The sequence below is a fragment of the Erithacus rubecula genome (assembly GCF_903797595.1).
Source record: "Erithacus rubecula genome assembly, chromosome: 3".
Classification (NCBI taxonomy): Eukaryota; Metazoa; Chordata; class Aves; order Passeriformes; family Muscicapidae; genus Erithacus; species Erithacus rubecula.
In genome coordinates this window covers 41,694,841-41,721,069 of record NC_136689.1, presented here as the reverse complement: position 1 = coordinate 41,721,069, position 26,229 = coordinate 41,694,841, and the positions used below count along the sequence as shown (strand labels likewise).

Sequence of the window (26,229 nt, the reverse complement as noted above, 5' to 3'; positions counted from 1 at the left end):
ATAAAAGCTTCAAATCAATGAATAAAAAGCAATGTTTTCTGTAATTTTAGGAAGCTAAAATTTTGTGAACTGCAGAGGAGTGCAATAGCAATATTGATTGCATAGTTCCACACTGCTTTGATATTTAATGAAACTTCAGAGTTTCTGATTTTTGTTTACACGAGAAGTTGCAGGGATACTCTTTTATCCTGCTGTCTCACTGTAGCCACAATTAATACTTCATGCTGCCCAACATTCCCCCAGTATTAACTGGAAGAGACCTAACACAGAAACACACACACCACAGAAATTATACTTGCACAGAATTTCAAATGGCAGGTTTATGCTTCAGGAAATAATTACTGTATTGTATACATCTCCTCTATGGGTGCTGAGACTTAAAACACAAGTACCTAAAGATGACAACACATTAAAAGACTCTAGCATTTTATGCCCCAAAAAAGGTATGGTAATCTTCATTTTCTATATTTCATGCTGTTGACCATGTACTCTACTCTTGTAGCTCATTTTCTTTGTGGCTACCAAACACAGTTTAGGGCAGAAAACCTTTAAGCCTAAGTGCTGCTCCAAAACAAGCCCACAAGCATAAAACTTGGACCAAGATGACTCCACATTCTCAACAAAAATGCTGAGCAACCATGCTTTCCCAGTAAGGCCAAGCAGAAAAGAACTGACAACCATTACAAATTGTAGTGCTGAAAAGAGACTTTTCCCCTGTAGCAACTGACATCACTGCTAAACACAAACAACAACTCCAAAAAAGGACACATAACTGGTCATTTCCCTACTATTATCAATTAGGACTTCAGGAAGTCTAATAATTTATCTTTAAAGACTATTTTAAGAATATAAATATCCTTAAACAGAAATATTAAGGTTTGTTATCCAAATCAATCTTTGTTAGCACAGAGCTACAGTGCAACAACTAAGCTTATTTTGACAACCTTTTTGTGACAGACTCAAAAAAGCAGTCATTTTGAATGCATTTCATTCATATTATCTCCCACTTTCATGAAGAACACTGTACTGTATGTGGGGAAAAAAAATCTACAGAGAAAATCTGATATAGAATCAGAACAATAAAGGCTCAGAAAGTCTTTTTATAACCAGCTCCTTTCACCAGAGCAGAATTACACATTGTACAATAATTCTGGTTGGATCCTCATCTAATTTCTAAAAACCCTCTACAATCTTTGTAGATTAAACTACACTTGTAGTTCAGAAAAGAACAGCTTCAAATATCTAACACTGACACAAATTAAATTTCAATTGCCTAGCCAATGAGAAATCAATCACTGTTTCCCTCACAAAATATAAAGTGAGTTACACCAACAGATTTAGCTCCAAAAAACAGCTGTGCTTGCTATCTGCTAGACCACAATAATTGTATTCAAGCAAATTATTTTGCTTTCACTATGCATCTTTTACTTCCACAAAACTAGAAAAATTACTTATTCAATACTACAGTCCTTTGCACTGCTGCCCACCAGGGATCTGGGTCTCTGCAATACATTTTAGGGGATCCAACAGAAGCTATTTCCAGAACCACAGTGCTCTGTATTAAAAGGAGACAACCTGCATATAAGCAAAATTTCTTTCCATCCTATGCTGAAACTAATTTTCTGTCATTCATCTGTTGATACCTTAAAATAGCTCAGTATTTCATTGCAGGCCAAGTTTTTTTATGGATAAAGAAAATGTGGGCTAAGAAATGACACTGGCCAATGTCAGATATTGGATAGGCAGCAAACACATCACCACTGAAGCTTCTATGTCGAATTACCATTCCCCACTTGCTGCTAATTCAACCAAGGAACAAAGCACCAGCATGCTAACAAACAAAAATAAATCACTGCCCCAGGAAGGGCTTTTCCTGGACCACTTCCAAGGTACACACCATCATTTCTAAGCCAAGAAATATGCATCAATCATACAACCATGGAACTGTGACCAAAGGATGTTTATCAAAATTAATACAAATTTGTCTGGAAGGCTTAAACTACCAGAAACTCAGAGTTCTCTTCCATTTTCTCTGAAGAAAAAAATAAGCTAACTAGTTAACACCAATGTGTTACTGTTTCTTCTTCCTCACAGGCTACAAGAGCTCACCTAACTTCCTTCTACCATGACCAATATGAAGTACTAACTAACTACTTACCTCTACCATTGCTTTTCTCAGCTTAGCAGGGTAAGTCCATTATCCATCAGTAGGGCTCACTGACATCAATATACTTTTACAATTATTTTTAAGGGGAATTTTAGCTCTTTGTGCTCAGAGAATGCAAATGGAAGGACCTATATTCACTGAGAGCAGCCTAAAAATTTAGAACACTCTCATAGCAAAATCTATTTTTAGACAAACTGGTGACCAAAACACTTTGGCTAATTAGCTAATATAAAGCCCTGCAAATGTTACACAAAGCTACTCAATTGGCCTACAAGTATGAAATACAAATGTAGTAGAGAAACAAATCTATAGAGAACAGCAAAAGTGAAAACCCCTAGATGTTCACAAAACAATGAAATTCAAGTTGAGGTACTGAAAGAAATTCTGATTCTTTGAGATTTCTTCTGAATCTTCAGGTCCATCTAAACAGCTCACGTAATCTGTCTGAATCTGTCACATCAATCCCTTTAAAACTGAACCCCTCTCAAGCCAATTCAGCTTGTTTGCAATGATTTGCAGGCAGATTATTGTGTGAGCAGTGATCCACATTCAGGTACATGATTATCACAGATACCATGTGATCATTACTGAGTCATGCTGTGTCTAATCAATAGCACAATTAATGAATGCCCACATAATCAATGTGTAACTAATCAATGTGAATTTTGTTTTAAGTATGTGTACAGTATGCTGTCTTTCCCACTTGAAATACTATATGCACCTTTCCCAGGAGTAGCAGTTTTATTAATGAGGCAAGGATATTAGAGTATGCTGGGACACTTCTCAATTCTCATCCCAGAGCCGACAACTATCAGTGATGGATGACTGTACTGTAAAACCCCATACCAACACTAATGAACAATGAGCAAACAAGACCTACAATGTGCCATGCCCTGACCAGAGATCCATCCAAAGCTGTATCATCTCAAGATTCCCAGCATCAGAAAGGACATATGATTTTCTACCTCACTACTGCATTTTCTCAGTTAAGAGGAGTGATCTGCCTTTCAAGTGTTCATGCCTTTCTTTACTGGGATCCCAAAAGAATAAGTACTTCCTCATCCACTGTAAGAATTCTATTTCATTTCTCATCTACCTTCCTCACACTGAAAAAAGCAGCAGTGTTCAACATAATAAAAGGTATTTCACTGAACACCAAACTGAAACATACAAGCTTCCCATTTCCTGAAATTTCTACATGATCAAACTATGTGTGATATACACGGAAAGGTTTAAAAAGGTCAGGTCCTAAAAGCATGTTTTTCTCCAAGTCTGTACCATTCAGAGCCAGGCTAACGTGCACAAGGGCAACACAGACCCTCATGCATGCAGTAAGATACTTAAATACCAAGTGCTTACCTCTTCTGCACTGTCTGGAATCCTGAAAGCACACAGAACTAGTGATGAACTAGATGCCAATGGGCACAGAGGTCTGACTCACTGTGGATGCACACAGACTTGGAACACAGTTCCCACTAGGCAAAGAGCTTGGCTGCAAAAAGCATCTTTAAGGAAAAGATTACCCAGAATGGAAGTAATCCTTTTTTTTCTGTCAGTTCCATCAGATATGAAGAATCACTGCAAAACCCCCTCCTGCTGATTAGGACATTGTTACTAGGTTTTGGAGATGCACATTTTTAACTGTGCTCTTTAAACCACAGCTATCTTATCTTAAGCATCATCCAGCTCTCCATTTCAATAGATCATTGCTCAGCATCACAACTGTGATTCCACAGAGTCACTAGCAAACAATGCCCTTAAAAATAGCTATCTCACTAGATGTTTATGCCATCTTTCCCCTCCTTTTGTCTAGAAGGCAAAATGCTTCTGGAACCTCAATATAAGTCTTAGCCACAGAGCTGTGGCCAAGTGATGACAAGACACAAAAAGCCAAGCACACACACACAAAAAAAGGCATTAGGCACACTTAATAGTTACAGTAAATCCTAAACTGTAGAGCCAGAAGCAAACCCCTGAAGCAACAGCAGGATTCCAGAAATGGAGGTAAGGCAGACAGGAACACACAAAGCGCCCTCAGACCATTCTGAAACCAGCAATACCTAACATGGTTGTAACTATGACTCTATTTTGTCTATAAGATTCCACCAGATTTTCACAGGAATTACATCTCCAGAGAAATTAACCAGTTATGTTGGCAGAAGCAGGCAGAAGCAGCTGAGTGTGGCAAATAGAGACTCAATAAAATATATAAAAGCCAGTGTAATCAGATTCACAGACTACAAATGCAGTCAAGCTAAATTTTCCTTATGAAAACTGTGATTTTTACTGTCTTACTCATGGTTTTTGAACTAATTTATCTATATTTTAATTATGTGCACAAAATTGGAAGTTACATTGAGAAAGACTTTATCTTTACAGACTGCACTGATACAATTGTTTCTACCTTATACATGATTAAATCACAAGGACCAACTGTGATTGACTAGCAACTTCTCGAATGAGCCTCAAACTCCTGTGAATTTAGATATGGCAAATACTCAAGTACAGTGACTGACCACAAAGTCCTGTAACTGAAGGCTTGGAGGAGATGAGCAAGGGTGAAGCTCAGGAAGTAATGCAAGGTGTGACAAACCACAGCTGCTGTAAAGAGCACTCAACCTCTACACAGTGGGACTGGAGGGTGGCCTTTGCTTTGGATAAACACCTCAGTAAGCTGAGTGGATCAACTGGTGGTGCAAATGTTTCTTCCCCAATTTCATTATAGAAGAATTCTAATGTCTGAGTTTGCATCCCCTCCATGCTGCTCAGGCTCACATGCTCAGTGACCACATACACTGAACCACTGACAAAATTCCAGGAGCACCATATGGGGTTTCAATCCACATAATCCTTTCTGGCAATGAGCGATGTCCAGCATGAAAATGGTGCAGATATTATAGACACAAGAACTGGGAATCACATTGGTATTGTGATTGAACTATGTACTGAAATGTCTACATTTTGCTAATTACAAACTATATTGATAAAATATACTGAAAACATAATATGAATGTGTCCTTCTGCTAAATCAAAAAACCCACAAAACATCAGTGTCTTCAAACACAAACATTTGATATCACAGAACCAATTAGGCTGGAAAAGACCTCTGAGACTAGACACTGAGTGCCACATCCAGTCTTTCCTTAAATACCTACAGGGACAGTGACTCCACCATCTCCTTGGGCAGCCCATTCCAATGCATAATCACCCTTTCTGTAAAGAAATTCCTCTTAAGTCCAGTATAAACCTCCCCTGGGCACTACTTGAGGCTATGCCCTCTTGTCCTGTCCCGAGTTGCCTGGGAGAAGAGACCAACCCCACACCTGGCTACAACCTCCCTTCAGGTAGTTCTAGAGGGCAATACCTAAGCCTCCTTTTCTCCAGGCTAAACCCCAGCAGCCCCTCACAGGACTTACACTTCCGACCTTCACCAGTTTTGTTGCCCTGACATTCAATGTTGCACCCTCCTTATGTGGGTTATCTAAAAGAAACTGGTCAGAGAGCATTAAACCCTGACACTTACCTCTGCAGGAAATAAGGCTTTCAGAACAAGAAGGGCCAACACTTACTCAACATAAACACCCATGATCAATTTGAAGAAAGAGTATTTTACTTGCTACTGCAAAGAGCTATCCCTTCCCACCCCACCAAAGACTGAAGTCTGCAAACTAATGAGCCTCTTGTTTTCTACCAGGCACTGTTTGCTCAGAAAAAGAAATACTTTTTGAAGGCTTTGAAGTTACTATCTACTGTCTTTTTTTGAATGTACTCCTCTGGAAAAGTGTGATGATTTTTCACTTCTGGGGAAACAACTGCAGCAACTCAGTATTCTAACAGTCAAAAAAAAATTGTTCATATTCAATAGTATTTTAGTTAAAACATTTACCAGGAGCCCCCACATCAAAGGAAGTTCACACAGAAAAGTTCTGACTCTAAAAAAGCCAGAAGGAAAGAAAAACACTAATTTGCGTTAATGAGTTCTCCTTGCAGAGTAATTTTATCCTGGGAGGTCACAGTTTCAGCCCCTTGCTATTGTGTGTCATTTCAGAACACTTTATAGAAAAAGTGGAAGACACCACCCATTAACCAAAGAAATATAAATACCCATGTTATGAGAACAACCAACTAAGCTGTTCTGTAAACCTGAAAAAAACCCTACCTCATATACCATTACTATTTCAGCAGTCCTTAGGACTTCCACTATGGCCACAAAACAATTATAATGCAGAACCATACTCTTTGATACAGAACACTTTGGCATTTCTGACCAAATAAGAAACAGAAATTGCATACTGGCACCAACCACTTTAAGTCTTAAGGTTTGTCCTACCTTAAAAGTCGTAAAATATTTAAGCGACCTATCCCCAACCCCATCTACTTCAGGCAGTGTAATAAAGACTAAGATGCTCCATTTAACATGCAATTTATTAACTCTACAATAGTCTATAAACCTCAATAACTATTTTCAAGGCCTAAAAATACTTTCCAAGAACATTCTCTGAGAAACATGTCTCCACAACTTAAATACATTTTAGTCTTTCAGGATGTTTCCCCATGTCTTCTTTAATTTACAAAAGAGAAAGTAGGACATCTAGTTCAACTGAGGCTACCAGCAAAGAGTAAAGATGGGCAGCTTGCTGTAATCACAGTATACACCGTGTGGTTATCTTGCAAACCTTGTGAGTGACAACTGCCTGCTCTCTAGCTAGAGAAAACATCTCACAAAAATAATCATACCTTAAACTATTGCAGTGCTGTGCACTGCCAGAGCAACGGCAAAAAAAAAATCTAACTAAACCTCCAACACCATTTTATCTTCCTTTGGCTTATTTAATGTAGAATACAGGAGGAACTTAAAAATGCCAAACACATTTTCTATTTAATTTCTACCATATTTTTTTAATTTACCATTTAGAGCATTTATGCACACTCTGGAGGATGTACTATGAAGAGTTTCATTGCTGAAAGCCTGGAGATGGCATCAGCCTTATTAAGAAGGCATTGACAAACATATCAGACCTATCTTTAGTTGGTTGGCCAAAGTACTTGGTTTTGAATATTCCTGTTCAAAAAAAACCCTTGAACACTGTTTGGACATTTCTCACATTTGTCATTACTAATGATCAGAAGAACAAAAAGATAAACAATCCTAATCACACACTAAAATGATCAAATCAATGCTAGTGCCTCTATGAAAGCAAAGCTCATCAGTTCAGAAATTGATCTGCTACCATACCTCTTTTGGCTCTAAACAGCTTCTGTTTCAACTTAAATCCTGATTCACAGAAAGCCCTTTAGAAGTTAAAGGCCAAAAAACTTTGGGTCTAAGTATCAGTCATTTATCTTGCCAGAGAGTCACTAACTTTCTAGAACAGAACATTTAAGCTTAGAATTAAGATCATATGGCTGCTCTCCAACAGCCTGCTTGTATCTCATAACACTCTGAAGTGCTGAGCTTCTCTGAATCAAGGATGGCACTTGAATGGCAAACACTAAAATGAAGAACTTTATCACCCTGTGATATCCTGCTAATGTATCCATGACATGCAGAATTTAGTTGCCATATAATGATATTGAGCAAAAACACCAATAAAAATATTCCCTCAGTATTTGTTTAAAATAATGAAGCTTCAAGACCCCATAGTTGATTATATCTTTGACAGCTATGCAGTCACTTAATAATGCAACAAAATAAATTTTTATGTAAAAAAAAATGCTGAACTTACTGTTTACAACAGTTCTCAGGACCAAGCTAGTGTCAGTGTCAATTTAAATGCAAACATAACTCACTGCATAATTGCTCTATTTACGTTCATAAATTTCCTTATTATTAGTATCCAGAAAGCAGCAACACTGTATTCGCAATGCTTCTTTATTTTGGTGAATTATTTATACAGAAAAAAAGTGCTGCAGAAAATTTATGATTTGCAAATATTGTAAAAGCCTTTGTAAAAGATTCTGTAGATGGCATCTGTTAACCCATTATCCATTTTATCCTTTCTAATTGTTTGGAGCAGAATGTTTACAAGACAAATAACCAGAAACAGATGCTTGTCCTAAATGTATACCTTGATTACTGCATTTTATTTTCCCTCTCTTCTCTGCACTGTAACTTTATTATTCCTTCCAGCTACTACAAGCCACACTGCAAATATCAATTTTATCACCCAATGTCAATTATATATCATCTGAACTCTTTCACCAGATCAAAAGCAGATCTCACAACTGAAAATCTATTTATTAACGTATGCCACTCTTCAAAATTCCACTATATCCTGTGGGTGAACTGATACTGAACACAAGCCATGATTACAGAGGGAACTGAGTCAAGCTAACAGGTCTCACCCCTCTGCTCCTCACCTTTTTCAACATTGTCTGAACATTTCATGAACCCATTCAATTTTGCAACTCAACAGAAAGCTGCCCAACAAGGACAAGGGGAAGAAAGGGCTGGGCTAAACCTCTGCCAAGCCTTGCAAGCCAGATAAACCCAACAACCACAAGAGCCAACACAACACTAGCGCAGGAACATAGCTCAGAAGCAGGATCTTTTTTCAACAATAAGGAGACCCTTTCATTCAGTCCTACAGAAAAGCACCCCAAGATGCTCAAAATCACTGCATATTTGTACTCTTCACCAAAAAAAACTAATAAAAATGTTTGTTTCTCTTTTAATTTTGTCTGCATTTTCCTTACTCCTCTTGCCTCACCGTAAGATTATACCATAGACTCTCCAAGTAGAGGAGCTACAAAGGGAGCAAAATAACTAAACATATATTCTGCAGCATCAAACTCACATTGTGTTGCATTAGCATTTCCAAGCTACCTGCACAGGAAAAAAAGGGGAAGGAAAAGGCTAAAACTATCTAATGCTCCATCAACCAAACAGATTAAAAGATTACTCTGACTGTTCATTTAAAAAGGAAATACGTGTTTCTAATGCATATTAATTCTACACTATATTAACTTAGCAGTTATTTAAGTTACCAAAACTATTAAAGTCTGTTTAAATAAATATAGGAATAGAATTGGTCTTGAGTGAAGACTCCAACTTCAAAAAAAAAGAAAGAAAAATTCTCTTCTCTCACCTTAATGTCTAAGTTAAAAAGATGTGATTTCTGCCAACATAAGTGCAAAGTATTGGTATCCAGCTTTCTACAAGTAGTAGATAGTAAAAAACTGCAATCAATGGAAATCAAATTTCTTGTTTCACCTACTAATTTGTTAAGAAATCATCTACATTCCAAAAGCAACTTGAACTGCTGTGATAACACCAAGTCTATTTGAGAACCACCAACATTTTTCCATCACAAATTTCAATCTGATTATTCTGGATATTACTTAATGAACAACTGATGATGCCATTCTGGAACCATTTAATTTGTTTTCAAGCCACTGCTGCCGCAGGCATCCCTCCCCCCCTGTTGTCTGTTGCATGTACACACGCTCCACCCCTTGGTTAGTACTTACAGCTGCCTAATCCATGATGAGCCAGTCCAGGGTTCTAAAACCCACTGTCCCCAAAACCTATTCACTGATCTTCAATCTGATAGTTTAGCAACTAAACCCATTTTCATCATCTAAAAAAACCCCACCAAATCCAGAAAACACCACCCATGAAATTCACTATGAAATTCAACTGCACTTCAAGCACAAGAAAAACAAAAATTATTAATCTGTAAGGATTTTATGAAGAACTAAAGTACCTTTTTCTAAGAAATAAAACAGTCATCACTTACATCTCCCTATTCATCCAATCATCAAAATTATCATGAAATTACTATGGAACACAGGCTGAAGTTAACCATCATCTTTGAAGATTAGCTAAAATTAACTAGGACTCAAAACAATGAGTATTAAGGAGGGTTTCTGAATCACACAATGTTTTATTACTCGTAGCAAGCCTTGTCTGAATTTTTGTACCAACCTTCCCTATGATTTTGGGAAAATCTCTTTTGCAGGAAAATGTTACTTTGACCTCTTTCATTCAGGTCTTAATGATATGAAAACAAATCCTACCTAAGGCCTTGAAAACAAAACAGTACTCCTATTTAACAATTTACATTTGTGGTCATGGCCTGACCTCAAAGAGGCTCACAGTCTAAGAAACCTTTTCTTTGTTTTTCTACTAAAAGGCAGACTTCTACAATGCAATCCTCATTCAAACTAACAGCCTAAATCATAATCTAATGTATGCTAAAAAGAGGAAGAAAAAAATTCAAGACTACACTAGAGAAAATTACTTCCAATGGCCCAGAGGTACCAATGGAGAGATCCAAAAATTACAAAATTAAGTTCTGTCTATGCAAGATTTCCTTAGCTGCTTACAGTTTAAGAAAAAGCTCCTCTTATGGAAAGAAGTCAAAAAAGTCACTCTTTCCAAATGGAAATACAAATATCATTCCTCTAAATCATATGTTTATGATCAAGCAGAAGTCTTCCTATGATGGGAAATTCTCTCTTCCCCATTACTATGAGAAACATGAACTTTTGTGGAAGTTCACTCAACCTCAAACAAGAAACAAGAACCACAAAGTCTCGGGACAAAACATTGACTAGCCTGGACATAAACACATAATACTGCTTATGAGTACTTAATTAACACAGAAAAAAGTCAACTTTCCTAACCATCTCATCACTTCCCCATCTTGAATATTCATTCAAATACAGAAGGGAATAATGCCCCACAATCTGCCAACACTTGCTCAATATTCAAACCTAAGAGACTTTCCAAAGACATACTTCAGGGGAAAAAAAAAAAAAAAAGCAAGCTTAAAATATTCTAAATGCAATCTTTGGTTCTACAAGATTACAAAGATTATTCAGCTGTCGCCAGGAAAAAATACATTAAGGAACATCAAGAGTGCTGAAAAGTTCCAATACGAAAGCTGATGGTGTCTAGCTGCCTCAAAATGTCACAGTGACAGAAAAAGAAGGGCTCAGAAATACCAAGAACATCAAAACAGACAGTACACAATTGTAAATATCCATGCCCATCTGGAGACTCAATTAATTATGAGATGGAGGGATATGGCAGCAGAAGTAGTGGAGAATTAATTCATATGTTCAGAGAACCACTTCAGTCTTTTTATCATACATCATTTTCTCCTGCCCCCATAGCTTACACCATTTTGAAAACCCTCAATAAACCACAGCTTTCATTTCTGCCTTTGAAATATGCATCTGATCATATTTTAAAGTATTTTCTAATAGCTAAAGCTTTTTAAATAACTTTCTAACATACAAATATTACTAATTTTTATGTATAGATCTATTCCATAAGAAATGCCATCTTTGTGCATTTGGAAGAATACAACAGAGCCACACTATCACACTCAACTCCACTGTACACTACATCTATGATACACTATTTATTTGGTAACAGAACTGTAATGCATTAAAAGTCTTTCTGCCATTTGGGTTTTGGCACACCGTGCCAAAGTTCCCTTAAGTGGAATTCTATTCAATGGTATTATCTCTGCTCGCCTTCCCCCACTCCTGGGCGTTGCCCATTCAAAACCCTTTTACTTGCAACAGTGACTGCAGTGCAAAGGCACTGACCCTGCTTCTGCCAGCTATCCAGCCTCTAAAAACAAAGACCAATCTTCTACAGGTGCTCTGTGCACTTCAAAATTCCTGCTACCTAACTAATGTCCACATTCTTTACAAAGATCCAGCTGGAGGCCATGATCAGTACAATTTAAAATATTCTAACGTGATTTTAAAGTTAGAAGAAAGTTCTGAAATGCCAGATGATAGCAACCTACATAGTTTTCAACATGGGTTGGACTTGACAACTACCACAACTTTGCAGTCATCCATGACAATAATATTTCAAAACAGAAAAATATACAACCATAAAAAATAATTTAGGTTTATTGCAATTCAGTTCTCCATTCAAGTCAAACAATTAAAAAAAAAAAAACAAAAACCTCTTTTCAGACAAGGGTGGGAGGAAAAGAAGCACCTAACATGTCATGTAACAACCTATAGTAAAGAAATCCAGTAACCTAAATCCCCACCCATTTTCAAAGAATACTGGTGATGTAAGGATGGGAGGGTATCAGTAGTTCTTTTCTCATATATATAGTAATAAAATACTCAATTTCAGATATTTTCAACATACAGAGTCAAACAGAAAGAGAAACAAACAAACAAACAAAAAAAAAAAACCAATGAAGTTCACGGTCACTAACATAATGCAAAGGGGCTTTCAAGGCTCCCAGATAATAAACTGAAGGCCGACAGGAAAAAACTGAAATAATTCCCCAGGTTAAGTAATTTCCAAACTAGACAAGAAGGGGAAAGCATAATAGAGCAACTTATTTCAGTACTCAAAAATTCAGTGTCACTTTTTAATTATATATTGTCCAAGAGAGCAAATTTTAGTCCTTTTCAAGAACATATCAATACATAAAATATTTCAAAGTAAAATGTAACTAATGATTCTCAATTTCACCCTGAAATACAAATTTAAGATAATCATATCATCTAAGCAAATACCAAGCAACTAAGAAGCTTCTGTCTAAATAAAATATTTCTATTCCAAACACATGGAGCACCGAAACGCACAAGAGATGAATAAAATCTGTCTAACAATTAGTTCAACAAGCAGCAGCACAAAAAGGAAAACGATGATGCTACAAATCTTAAACCTCGAAATGCAGTTCAAATTCCCTACCACAAGATTAACACACGCGAGCAACCCTGCGAACCCCTGGAACGGTAAAACATACACACGCACCAGTAGGAGTTGTCACCAAATTGCATGCAAAAATCCTCTTAGCTCCAATGAAGTCAGTGACTCTGATGAGACCTTTACCTTCATTTTCCATCGAAATTGCACTTGAGTCGATAGTTACAAAAGTCTTTAGCAACAGCAGCGCTGGAGCGGGAGCGGAAAGGTGAAGAGAGAAATGCCCCAAGATCCCAGGCAATCACAGTGCTCCCTTTGCCCCCACCTGCAGCAACATCTGCAAGAGAAACCAACGCTAAAAGAGGAAAGAATTACTAAAAAAATAAAAAATAAAAAACTCCATATAGCGCAGGGAGCCCGCAGAGCTGTCAGCGACCACCGAGGATGAGGATTAGGATTAGCCGCCCAGCAGCTCCAGCAACACGGAGGAGCAGCGCCGCCGCTTCCCCCTCGCCACCAGCGCCTCCAACAGCCTCGTCCCGCCCGGGGAGGGGCGTTCGCTACTAAAAATAAACCCTCACCCCAAGTAACCCCCCTTCTCCGCTCTGCCCGCACCCCGCAGCCTCGGCGCCAGGCGGGAGACAGGGGAGCGGCGAAGGGAAGCGCTGCCTGCCCGAAGCGACCCCCGCCCGCAGCCCCCTCGGCCGCCCGGCCCCGCCCGCACCGTAGCGCGGGCCGGGGGCAGCGCGGGGGAGGCGGCTGGGGCAGCGCACGGAGGCGCAAGCGGCAGCTCCGGCACGGCCGCCGCCCCGGCCCCGCCGCCCGGCCGCGCCTCTCACCTCGGAGTGCCGAGGCGGCGCGGCCGCATCCCCGCTCCGCTCACTTCCGCGGGCAGAGGCGGCGGACGGGGCGGGGCGCCGCGGCGGAAGGGCGGGCGGAGCCCACACACGCCCGCCGGCAGCGCCCGCTCCCGGCCCCCGCTACCGCCGCGCGGCGGAGCAGCTTCACCCGTAGCGCCGGGCGGCTCCGCAGGCTGCGAGAGCTGAACGCGCCGCGGTTGGAAATAAACGCGTGTGAACGCCCGGCCCCGCAGGCAGCCGTGGAGGCGCCCGCCCGGTGCCCACCTTCCCCCCTGCCCGGGCAGCGGCCGCGCGGTGCCGCGAGAAGGCGGGTCCGGGAGCGGCGTTGAGCGGCCGGCGCGGGGAGCGAGGAGCGCCGGGCCGTGTGAGGGCCCCGGCCCGTGCCCTCGGCCCGCCGGGCCCGGCGCCAGCGCCGGGAGCCAAACGCGGCCCTCCTGGCGTGGGAAAACAACCCCGTCGTTCCCGCTCGCCTCAGGGCGCTGCTCTGCTGCCCTCCCGTGAAAACCGGGTCACGCACATTGAGTAGAATCAGAATCATCGAGGCTGGGAAAGACCTTTAAGATGATCCAGTCCGACAGTGCACCAAGCACAACCCCGAACCACTAAACCATAACGCTCAGTGCCCAATCCAGGCGCCTCTTGGACCCTTCCAGAGATGGTGACTCCACCACCTCCTTTGGCAGCCTACTGGAATGCCTGATCACCCTGAAAGTGATTTTTTTTTCCCTAATAATGAGACTCTCCCCAGTGGCATCTTAAGGCCTTTGGTAGCTCCTACAGCCAGGCTAAGCTGGCAGCCCTGGTTTTGCACCACCGCATTATCATATTATTGTAAATGTTAGCGGAGAAAAAGATCGACTCAACACAAAACTTTACAACACATCAGGTAACTACTTTTAAAGGTAGGGTTTTAGTTACCAATTATGGAACCACCAACCCTAATAACTAGTTGAATTCTGGGGGGAAAATTGCTTTATTGACCCAGTTGTGTTTAGACACCAAAGGAATATTATTTGAAACTATAGTTGCAATGCTGAGCTCTTCAGCTGGGGAAGTTTTTTTAAGTAAAAGTAACTTCCACTGAGATGATTAATTTTAATTTAAGGTATGATGTACACTTCTTGAAGAACAAAATACCTGTCAACTTTCAAGGTCAAAATCTAATGAAGACATGCTAATTGTAGGCTTTGCACCCCATTTCTAAAGGAGCTGTGACAACATGGTCTGAAAAAAGCACTTGCATTGACATGTCATGCTTAACGACTTGTCACCTTGGCTTTGTTTTTCTTAAGCAGCAGAAGAAACCAAACTCAGTCTTTGTCAGTTCATAAGCAGCATTGAACAGAACTGAAATTTAACATTTCAAATGAATCTCACAACCCATAATAGCATGCATCATGAAGCTAAAGAGCATCCTTGCTTCTTTTGAAACTTTTGAAGACAACTTTGAGTGCTAATGTAATACAGATTTGTCAATATATTTTGAGAAGTAAAGAAGAGCTAGAAGTGTTGCTCTAAAGTAAAGGCTCCCGATATTTGCATTCAGGAAATTAAGATGACAACAGGCAGGTTAATAGTTTGAGATTACCTAGTACATAATTTCTGACCTGCCTCATGTAGTTGCCATGTTACACGAGTATCTCCATGGTTAGTCCATGGAGTATCCCACTACAAGTAGCAGTGACTGTCCCCCAAGACAGCACTTCTGTTAGCTTGTATGTAAGCAAAGTAAGAACCCTCCCAAGATACTAATGACATGCTCGCAGTTATATTGCCACAATTTCAACACAAAACTGATGCACCCAACAAGAAAAGCATTTAGTTACTTTTTTTAAACAGGTAGGTCTTGCATTCAGGATCATATGCTATCATTAAACATTAAAAACTTAGGTAAATATTTAATGGAGAAAAAAAACGTAGCCTGTAGGTCCTAATACTATTTACATCCACAGTATATTTGGACTTCTTTACATTGTGAAAAGTTTTGGGGAGAAGAGTGGGAGTTCCTGAACATTACTGACCTTGTTGACAATTGAGACCTAAGTATCTGTGACAAAGCCTGCATACTAAGAAACATTCTGTGTTCACAGATCTCACAAGAAGTCAAAAGCAAGTCCTACTCTATAGCAACAACTAAAAAAGTTTTGTCTTTGAGGCTTAATCTCTTTCACATAATGTACATCTGCCAATACATCTGTGATGCTGCCAGGCAGCTGGGAGGTGCCACTTCAGCATTATACAAGGACTATATCCATCTTGAAAATTATAATATGGTTTCTGCCATATTCCACTCCTGCAAACAGTGCCTGTTTAATAAACAATGCTCAAAGTATTTTATTTACAACTGCTGGTAAATGTTTCTTCAAAAATCTCATCCTTAATGTCAGCTTAATTCACAAGAGTATTAGGACAGCCTTAATATATTCAGGAAGCCTCATTAAAGTCTGTGGCAAAGGCATTACTTGGCAAACCAAAACACATTATTAAAATATGATTGCAGAGATAAGTCTGAAATTTTAAAAAAGGCTTTACTTACAGTAACCTGTTGTAGCCAGTTGCACTCACAAATTACAATAATATTTGTTTTGCTTCTTTTAATCTTGAAAAAAACTTGCAATTAAATGCTCCTCTGAATTTCCAGTGAGCAAACATGTCTAGCCCAAACAGAATAATTCCAGTGAAGATATGTACACAAACAGTCCTTAAATGTCACAGTTAGAAACTCTTTTTTTTTAAAAAAAAAAATAGAGTACTTGGAAGGATATGCCATACTGATAGGTTTGGATGAAAAAAAGACTGAACACTGGTGGTTGTTAGTATTTTTTCTTTCTAGTTCACAGTCCTGAAAATACCTTATAAAAGCAAGCAAACCTTCTGGAAATAGGTTTGCATTCAGGAGAGCAGGGTTTCACGAGTGTTCAATGGCAACTTAAGCAGCCCCCTGCCCCAGGCATTCTCCTTCTCCTGCTGTGTTACCAAGTTTCAATGCCACACAGCACCACCTTAATGTTCTGCATCAACAAAAAAGAGTACCTGCCACCCAACCACCACCACCATCCCCTCCCTGTCCTTTTCCCTGTGGAATTCTCATAATTTACCTCCTATTGATGGCCACATCAGACTTTGCCTTTTGTAAGTGGCTGTCAGCAGCAGGCAGCCACTAGATTATTTCAGACTCGCTACCCTAAACTGACCCACACCTAAATTAATGTGGGAACGGATTCATCTCTGGAATAAGGCAGCACATCAGTGAATACAGACTTCCTTAATTTAATCAGAAGTGATTGTTCTGGCACAGCCAAGGGGGTGGAACAGGTATGGGGTGCAGGAATAGGTACTGCTGCTTTCAGTACTTTCTCTGCTCCCTTAGGCTTTCAGGTCTAAAAACTAACGATTTGATAAAATGAATTGGTTGCCTAGATTTTGTTTACTTGTTGGGTTTTACAAGAGCCAGTTGTAAAAAAGCTTCTGTATGAATCTAGAAGCAACCCAAATGGCTATATATAGTTGCCTTTCTATTTCTTCAGAAGAATTTAAGGCCCCTGGAATGCTTAGAAAAATTAAAAAGTAGTAAATGCATTACATTCTGCGAATTAATCAGTTGGACAAAAAGGGAGAATTCACTCTAATGGCATTAAACAGATAGGCCTAACCTGCAGCTTTTTTATATGCAAGCTGAACTTCATTTTTGGTTTAGTCTTTGGGATCTCGATCAATTCAGCTTCATCTCAATGGCTCCCATGTGCTACAGCACTACCAAAAGCAGTAAAATGTATTTTAAGCATAATAAGGGTACCTATAACTGTATGGTTCATAGATTAGGGATTTATTACATAGAATTCTGTTGAAGTCACTTTTCAGACCATAACAGCGCTTGAAATAGTTGTTGCTCTGAAGTGAGCTTTCAGATCCTTTTAAAATACTGTTTTTATAGTATCCTTCTCAAGATGCATTTGTTTAAAGTCTGTCAGCATTGAGTAATGCTACTGAAATCTATGATGAATTTTACTAATCTCATAAGAATTTATTTATATATTATAACAAAATATGTTTTCTAAGCCATATAATTGATAATATTTTAATATGGACAAAGTTTTCTATAGAACTAAAGTTTTATTCAGAAAGGGTTAATAGATACTTCTGTCAAAACAGGCTTCTCCACTGCTTGCTTACTTTGCTTTAGGTATGACTTAAGCAGCCCTCAATAAACTGAGCATAAATCAGCTTTCATAGAAGAAGAAAAAAATTGTTTGAAGAAGAAAAAATGGTTTCTGGTGAGATGGATTTTCATTTGATTTCATCTCATTTTTTGTTGTCTTTCATCTGGAAGTCAAAAACTCACCAGTGCTTTTACAGAGTACTTGTATGACTGGAGTCAGGGCAGGGGAGAGATTATATTGGAGCTTCTCATTTACACTCTTTAAATGGCACGTCATTGGTAAAGCCTGTGCTGCAAATTTCATCTCCACATCCTTTCCATCCATGCTGGTCAACTGATAGCAGATAGAAGCAAACTCCCCATCTCCAAATCAGATTCTCCAGGGGAAAACCCCAGGCAAGTCCATCTGAAGTTCAAATGGTTTTGTGTGTGTGTGTGTGTGTGTGTGTGTGTGTGTGTGTAAAATCAGTTCAAATTTCAAAGAAGGAAAGTGATACAGTTTTCCCAGAGGAAATAAGTGCTCATTTAATTTTATAATTCTGAGCATGTTAAGATGTAGGAAACATAACTACATTTTCAAATTACCTCAGCTCAGCCCTGTCTTGACACTGTGCAATTATGCTAATTAAGGAACTTTAGTTTATGGAAGTCTTAAATTATATTTTACTGATTTTTAAAACACTTGAATTTAACCCTGTCATCCCATCCCTAAGAAGCATCCCTACCAATATTCTACATTCAGAGAAGGGGTGCAGCACTGCAGCAGTTTAAATTGACATAAAATCAGATTTCAGTGATTGCCCTTCTGCTGGTGCCAAGTTCTGCATTGGCCCTGCCGCTCTCCCCTCTTGATAACCCAGCTCTGGAGGACTGATCTAGCCAAGAAGAAAGTCTGCCTCAAAAAAGGCTCTACTGCTGAACAACCAGAACTACACTGTGCAAGAAGGCAGTGTAGAGCAGTGACAGGAATAAAACCTTTAATCACTTTGTACTGTTGTGAACGTATACTCAGAGCATTCAAGAAAATCAGGTTTAATCTATCCTTCAGGAAAAGACAAAGTTAATTCATTTTCTGACCATGGCAGTCAACTTATCTCAAACCTATATTTCATGTTCCATACTTTTCTTCTTTAATACTTTTGATCTCATGCACATATTCAATACTTGTTATTTTCTCCCTTCGCCTGCACTATTTTGAAATAGTTAGAAATATTAATTGCACATTTTCCAGAGAGGTTTCCCTTCCCTTTAATTAGGAGTAACAGAGCTCTTCAGCTGTCTCTGTTTTCCCCTCAGTGACTGTTTTCAAAGCTAACTACTGCAGTGAAAGTTTCACTGCTAAACTGGAAGCTCTCACAAGTGCCTCTATCCTATCTACTGGAGGCTTCACATTTCCAGAGACATTTTGTGAAGTAAAGATCCAGTTTCACATTGCCTGTAAAAGAAAGCCAAGAAACTTGTGCTCTATAATTGGAATATGCTGTGAAGCAAGTTACTATTGGAAGTCTTGGCTGAGGCAGGCAAAATGCCTTGTTAGGATGTCTGCTACAGGACAAAGACTCCACTCCTCTGCATTGCCAGCTGCAGCTGCCATCATGTTGTGGCCTGAATGCAGCATAAGGTGGGAAACTCTTCCCTAGTAAAGGCTGATGTCTTTCTGGATTTAGTGCAATTTATTACATGGCAAAGAAGGGCACTCCATTTACTTTTAAATTATTTCAGTTACATTATAGCAAGCTATCTGTGGTGGAGAATGAAGACATTTTAACAATGAAACTATAAACAGCTAAAAAAAAAAATCTGGCAATAGCAAAGTACTTTCATTTGAATGATTCAAGGTTAATGTGCCAAGAATTTAAGGAATGCTGTATATATTACAGACAAGTAAGCTTGCCAAGACTCTCTTGGAAATTCTTCTTCAAGACTATGGGTGAGAGCAAAACAGGGCAAAGGTAATACTCAGTGAGGGGCTGATAGTTAATAAACAGATGTTTACATAGTTATACAGTTTCAGCTTCTGGCAAGAATAGGATGATTTGTTTGATAACACACTTAAGCATATTATGTTGGGCTGTGAAATTTTATTCAGACTCAGAGCCAAAAATGATATCAAGTGAAAGCATGTGGCAGCTTTTCAGGTTGGGAAGAATTTGTTGCAAACTTTTATTTTACAGGAGAGCCCATATACTTTTTATTTTTTAGTATTACTACAACTTTCATATAAACTGAGTCAGATATACAGATATACCTCTTATGTCTTTATAAGAGTGGTCTGAGGGCTCATTTTTAAAGCTGGTAAAGGTTACTGATAAAAGCAATTAATGTAGCCTGCTTCTATTGCAACTATGTGCTCTATTGTAAAGACCCCTAGCTTTGAGATAGGCCCAACTGGTGAATTGAAAGACTAAATCTGTATTCAGATGCTTTCTTAGTCAAAGTTAACAATGAGGCTGAAGGGGGAGGAATAAAAACCACATACACAGGTTATGTAACATTTAGAAACTTAGTAAAGTACACTTAGAAAAAATACCCAAATATAACAATGTTGTTCTGACCTCATTCCCTATCCAACTACACAAGCTTGTGCTAGGGCAAAGTGGAGGTGGGAGCAAGTGCCTGGGTGTATTTCCAGACCACTGCTAATGAATATCAAACTTCAGCACAAGGGAATTAAAAAACAAGCACACATTTCACAGAAGGCTCCTGTCTGCCTTGAAAATAGGTGCTAAAATATTACCAAGCAACATCACCATCTTTGGTAGACTGACTCTAAATAATGGATCACTTACCCAGTTCATGCATCACCAAACGTTGGATACAGCCCCAGCTGAAAGTGACAGGAGTGGATATGGGAGGGACAAACCCCATAGCGATATATAAATTGGGAGAGTATATTCTAGCAGCCTGTTGCAATGGGAAGGCTAAAAGGGCCCTGAGGTGCCCCTCTGTCTCCCAGTAATTCAACAAATAATGTCAGCTGCATTCTGTGCATCTGCAACAAGCCAAGAAGCACCAGAGGAGGATTTAATTTAAAAAGAGTTGAAACTCGTATCATAGACCCTCCTCCCCACCATCTGGCTAGTGGGGACATTCAGTACAATTCAGCATGACAACTGCCTATTCATAAGGAAGGAAGAAAAACCATTTCTCATTCAGGAAAAAAATTAGGCAGCTCCCATGTTATCTTTGAAGGCCTCCAGCCTAATCCAGATCTGTTGAGGAGTTCTGAGGATACAACTCTATAAAAATAGAATACAGAAATTGGTAGTGATAAATCAGTGAAAATCTTATTTCCTATTTGAAGTTCAGCGTAAAGTAAATTTTAACCCTGAATATATACTATTTAAAACTTGACCAGAATATTTTGATATCTAATGAGAGGCATGTTTTTTATCCTACTTCTTTCATATATTATATAATAAATTTAAGGTCAGAAGATTATCTCAGGTTGCATTAAGATACTGTTATGTTATCTATCACATCACATCAAATATATTGTACATTTTATATTTATATGATTCCTATTATATCTGTGGTTTACTTAATCATAAATCTGCTTATCATTAGTTTATCTGTTATTATGTTATACCAACCATGTATCTATGACTTATTTAATATGCAGAAATAAAAAGATACCAAGATGTAAACGTTTCTGATTCATCAGTCATTCACCTGTAGAAAATCATCCATCCAGGGAAAAAACAAAACAGTCATTGGAAGCCTCTGACCCTGTAGTAGCAACATGGATTAATCAGAAATCACTTACGTGTGTATGCATCGAGAATCTTGGTTTTGCTTCTCTTGGAGTTGCAAAACAGAACTCATGGAGTATTTTCTTCATTAGATACAGATTTCAGTCAGCCAGGTGCTTTTAAGAATTCATCTTTCATGTCTCCCACAATTTTCACTCCAAATTGTTTTCCCTTTTTTAACACTTGATCTCTGGTTGTTTACAGCCTCACATCTTTAACATTTATGTCCAGTGATGCTGGATGTTTTTCACTTCCAGGAACAGATTATAAAGGATGTAGAACAAACTAACCTTGATGTTACAATTTTTCCTGTTTATAAAGTCTGTTTTATCTGAAACCATAGCCTTACTGCAGTATCTAAAGGGAGAGAGATAGGTTTGAATAAATGAAGCTTTACATCAGTTCAGCTGTTACATCCTACAAAGTGTAATCAAGATACAGTTCCTAGGGCCAAAGCATAAAGAACTGTAGCAGAGAAACTGAAAATTTTTGAGGAAAAATAAAGTCCATTTTCACACTTGCCAAAACCTCTAAAACAGCATTTTCTTTTGCAGTTTATAGCAAAAGGAATAGCACCATTTCCTCCACCAAGCCCTGGACCACCTAAAGAAGTACATCCACGCTGAAGAAAAAACAAGTCACTTCATGTTTCACTTCTTTGAAGTCACTTCAATTCTGCACACAATGGCTTCTGATCCCAATGGGAAATTCTTAGCAAATATTTTCTGATGTGTTTCAGATTTATTGCAGGTATGCAAGCTTCACAAGCACATCTCTTTAAACAGAACTCTTTTCTCTCTCTCTCTCTTTTATTTTTTCTTTTTTTTTTTTAATATATATATGTGTATTTAAATGATTTTGATGTAGCCTAGTCACTGGTGACAGTAATTCCAAGCAACCTTTTAAAATAGCTGTGACATGGCATCCTGTCCTTCCATGCTAAATTAGCCCTACCCAAACACAGAGTCTTTTGCAGCACTGTAACTGAAGGAGCAGCTACCTGAAATTTGGTCAGGTTTAAAAGTTTCCAGCAGCACTACCAGCCCTTCTGAGTCCTATACATAGGATGGTTGCAAATATTTTTTTATCTTAGCCCTCAGTGATAATGCTATGTGTTGCTATGAAAGATGACAACTATCATTAAGATTGCTTTTTCTAATTTGGATTCCCTTCTTCGTTTTCAGGGCTGATCATAGGCTTTAGCTGCCTGGAACAAACTTCCTGTGGATGCAAAGCAAATACCATAAAGAGGTTTGACATGGCATGAATGCCAGAGGAAGGTTACAACCCAAAGCCTGATGCCTATAACACTGTTCTGTTTAAGCTTTTGTAGTTCCTGGGCCTTAATATCGTATTGTTTGATATTGCAAGCTGGTTTATGGAATGGTGCCATTATATAAAAGAAGTTTTCCTATGCTGAAAAAACCTTCTAATCCCTTTAGTTGAATAGAAAATCTGGAAGGCATGAACCTCAAGACTTGAATAGAAAGGCCAAATGAAATTTCTCTGAAAAGAAATCAGAATTTGAAAGGGTAATTCATTTTTGTAATGGTTGCAATTGAGAATCCTGAAATTTTTAACACTCAAAAGCATTTTCACCTAGCCTTTTTTAATGCCTCTTGAGCAGTTTCTGCTCTGATTATTTAAAAAGTATGCTAAAAAGTAGTGCTGCTATATTTCTGTCTAATTTCCTGGGGGGAAATGTAAATAAATAAATGTTTTGCTGACTGCACATGAGCACAGTTCCTCTTGACTGTAGCACATGGTTGGTACATCTGATGGTGCAAGAAGCTAATTCGATAGGGCACAGCTGAGGAAATTCACTTAAGAAAACAAGAACCAAGCATCTGTTTTGTTTGACTGTCTCAGAACTTTAAATGCTCCCTAAGCTTTGTTGCTTTGCTGGGTTCCTTGTCTCCCCATGACATTAGAAATGCTAACATGAAGGCTCCAAAAATTAAATCTAATCCATTTGTATCTGACAGGCATCTGACATATTCTTACATGAAAAAGAGAGAAAAACCATGGGATAAGACAGATTTTTTTTTTCAGCTGCAAATAATTTGTTTCATTTGTAATCAAATAAAGCTTCAGTAATTGAAAATATCTTAGTTTTCAAATATTTTCTCTTGGTTTTCAATCCTTGACATACTTGTGTTTACACACACTGTTCTACCAGTTATTAAATAAAGCTGTAGAAGTTGAGCTTAAGGATTAAAGAGGGAATAAGCTTTCTACTGCACAGCCTATTCTGTTAAGATTTTTCATTTCACTAGATTTGAGAAGTGGCAGTCAGGTGCCCCCCTCCCTTCCCAAGCAACAGCTGTCAGCAGCAACCATTCAGTCTTGATGCTGGCCTACACGAAGAACTCGAAACACAGAATGGTTTGGGTTGCAAGGGGCCTTAAACATCATCTAGTTTCAACCTCCCTGCCATGGTTAGGGACACATTTCACTAGACCAGGTTGCTCAGAGCCCCATTCAATCTGGCCATATCTGATTGATGTGATATTTGTGTCACAAAAAATGCCTAAAAAACCTCCAGTATTTCAGGAAGTGTACTACAATCCTATTTAAAATGTCAGTGGTGTAAGATTTCTTCAAATCATTTCAAATTTAGACTCCAAAAAAAAATAGGCATTGACTTTTTAAACATATTAAAATAAGAATGTGAATAAATCATAAGGCAATAGCTGCCACAGTCCACCAGCAGCTAGATAAGTTCTACGATTACTGTTTGGAAAACAGCTCTTTTTTGCTTTTGTGAAAAAGGCAAAAGCTCAGTGCCTTCTGATTAGGATCCTTGCTTAGCCTAGTGGTTTCTTCAAGTGGTTGGTATCAGTTGCTGGTTTCTTGTGGCAGCACCAAAACCTGCTCATCTTAAAATGTGTCTATATAGATTGACATAGCATATGCTTGGAAAATTGTCTGCTCATGTCTGACACAAAGCAGTGAAGACCTAGCCTATGACTGAAATATAAGATGGTGATTCAACAAAGATGTTTATCTGTAGAGGCAAAACATTCAAGCTTTGATGCCACTGATTATAATTCAAGCAGAAAATCTGCTTTGGGTAAAAAACAAAGAATCTACACATCCTTGGAAAACTTCATACAGTCCTGACAGGAATTTCTATGTGACTACAGGAGAAAGTCTAGCACAAAGCCAAATCGGGCCAAATGGGGATTTGTTCTGATGCACTCTCTCAAATATTGAACTGAGTGAGCTTAGGAAAAGGTAATGTGGCAAAGAAAATACCTGAGCTACCCATCTCTCTCAGATTTAGAGATTTCTAAAAGAATTTGTGAACTGAAAGGAACAGTTAGATCATAGTAATTCTTTTGACACAATGGATTTAAGTATAAAATATTAAACAACATACTATCCATCAGCCCCAGAGAATATTCTGGAGATACCACATCCCAGGGATGCACAACACTCAGAGCTTTTTGTGCTTCAGAACACAAATAAGAAAAATAAGGAAAAATGTTTCATTGGAAAAATTAGTCAAGCTTCTGCTTAACCACAAAAATCAGAGTGCCTTAGTCATTCAATGCAAGCAGCATTTTTAAAGGGTCATCTCAAATTTAGCATAAACATTAGTTTTTACATACCAAGAAGTAAAAATACCACTGTTATTAAACAAAATTAACTAGATATTATAAAGCCATTACAATGACCTTTTCATTAATAGTTTTACGGATTTCTTAGCTGCCCTAGTAGCAAAGTACTATGTCATTGTAATACTCATGTATTTCATAGAGAACTTGCACTGTAAACCTGAGGCACCTACACCAAATGCATCCTTAGATGTAGGAATCTTTAGAAAAGCAAAACAAAGCCAGAGTGCTGTTCTCTTTTCTTCCTCTTTTTTTTTTTTTTTTTTTTTTTTTTTTTTTTGCAAGCCAGCAGTAGTACTTGAACTATCACAGCCATAATAAAAGCATTATCACTGTTATTACAACACTAACAACCACAGATCCCATCTCTCATGAGAGACACATTTCTCCACACTAAGAGACAGCATCACTCCCAGCTGGAGTGGAATGCTAGAGTGGAATCACTTCCACCTGTGTGGAATGGGAGGTGGTGTTCATCTCAGAGCAGAGATCAAGTGCCAGCTATTTCAGCAAAAGCTGCCACATCTTTTACTGGATTAAATCATGTCCTGTTCAGACCCTTTAGCTGCATCCTCAGTGTCTCTTCTCCAGGCTAACTAGATGTCTGAAGTTTTTCCCACTCAGAAGAGCTGTTTCTTGCAAAAGTCATGTAATGTGTATTTTTAAATGCTTGTAGTCCTGTAATTTCAGGAACTGTGTGTCAAACATATGTCAGATTCAATTACATTAATGTTGCTTGGCATACAATAATTACATTTGCAGATGAAGAGTGCCAATTTGATTCAGCTAATGTAGATTTTAAAGCTGTAAGAAATTATTTCTTTATTTTGGTCTGACTGTATATGTAACAGAAAACTTCCAAACTGTGCACAAGGACTATAATGTCTATTTCATCTGTATAAAGTCTTTTATAAGCATTTCTAACCACAAATTCAGAGTATGGGCTGACAGCAGATAAATTATTCAGAAGTTAAATACAGATTGAAAGGTGATATCTTGTATCCTATTTGCATGCAGTCTGTGAGCTTTTTTCTC

At 38.6% G+C, this 26,229-nt stretch overlaps 1 protein-coding gene across 8 annotated transcripts in view; it reads right to left on the bottom strand.

Moving 5' to 3' along the window:
* The window catches only part of ATP2C1 (ATPase secretory pathway Ca2+ transporting 1), a 63,169-nt gene that overhangs the window by 30,940 nt on the left and 6,000 nt on the right, over nt 1-26,229 (bottom strand). The window contains exons 1-2 of one of the 8 annotated variants that reach the window (XM_079302026.1): nt 13,643-13,835; nt 12,990-13,140 (exon numbers count right to left, since the gene is read on the bottom strand). The exons of 1 other annotated variant lie outside the window; for it this stretch is intronic. In XM_079302026.1, the coding sequence (XP_079158152.1) occupies nt 12,990-12,995 (6 nt within the window). In that variant the 5' untranslated portion in view covers nt 12,996-13,140; nt 13,643-13,835. Of the gene's footprint in view, nt 1-12,911; nt 13,159-13,213; nt 13,373-13,527; nt 13,836-26,229 lie in introns of those variants that run through there. 6 more of the 8 variants (XM_079302031.1, XM_079302027.1, XM_079302028.1 and 3 more) reach the window with 6 other exon arrangements.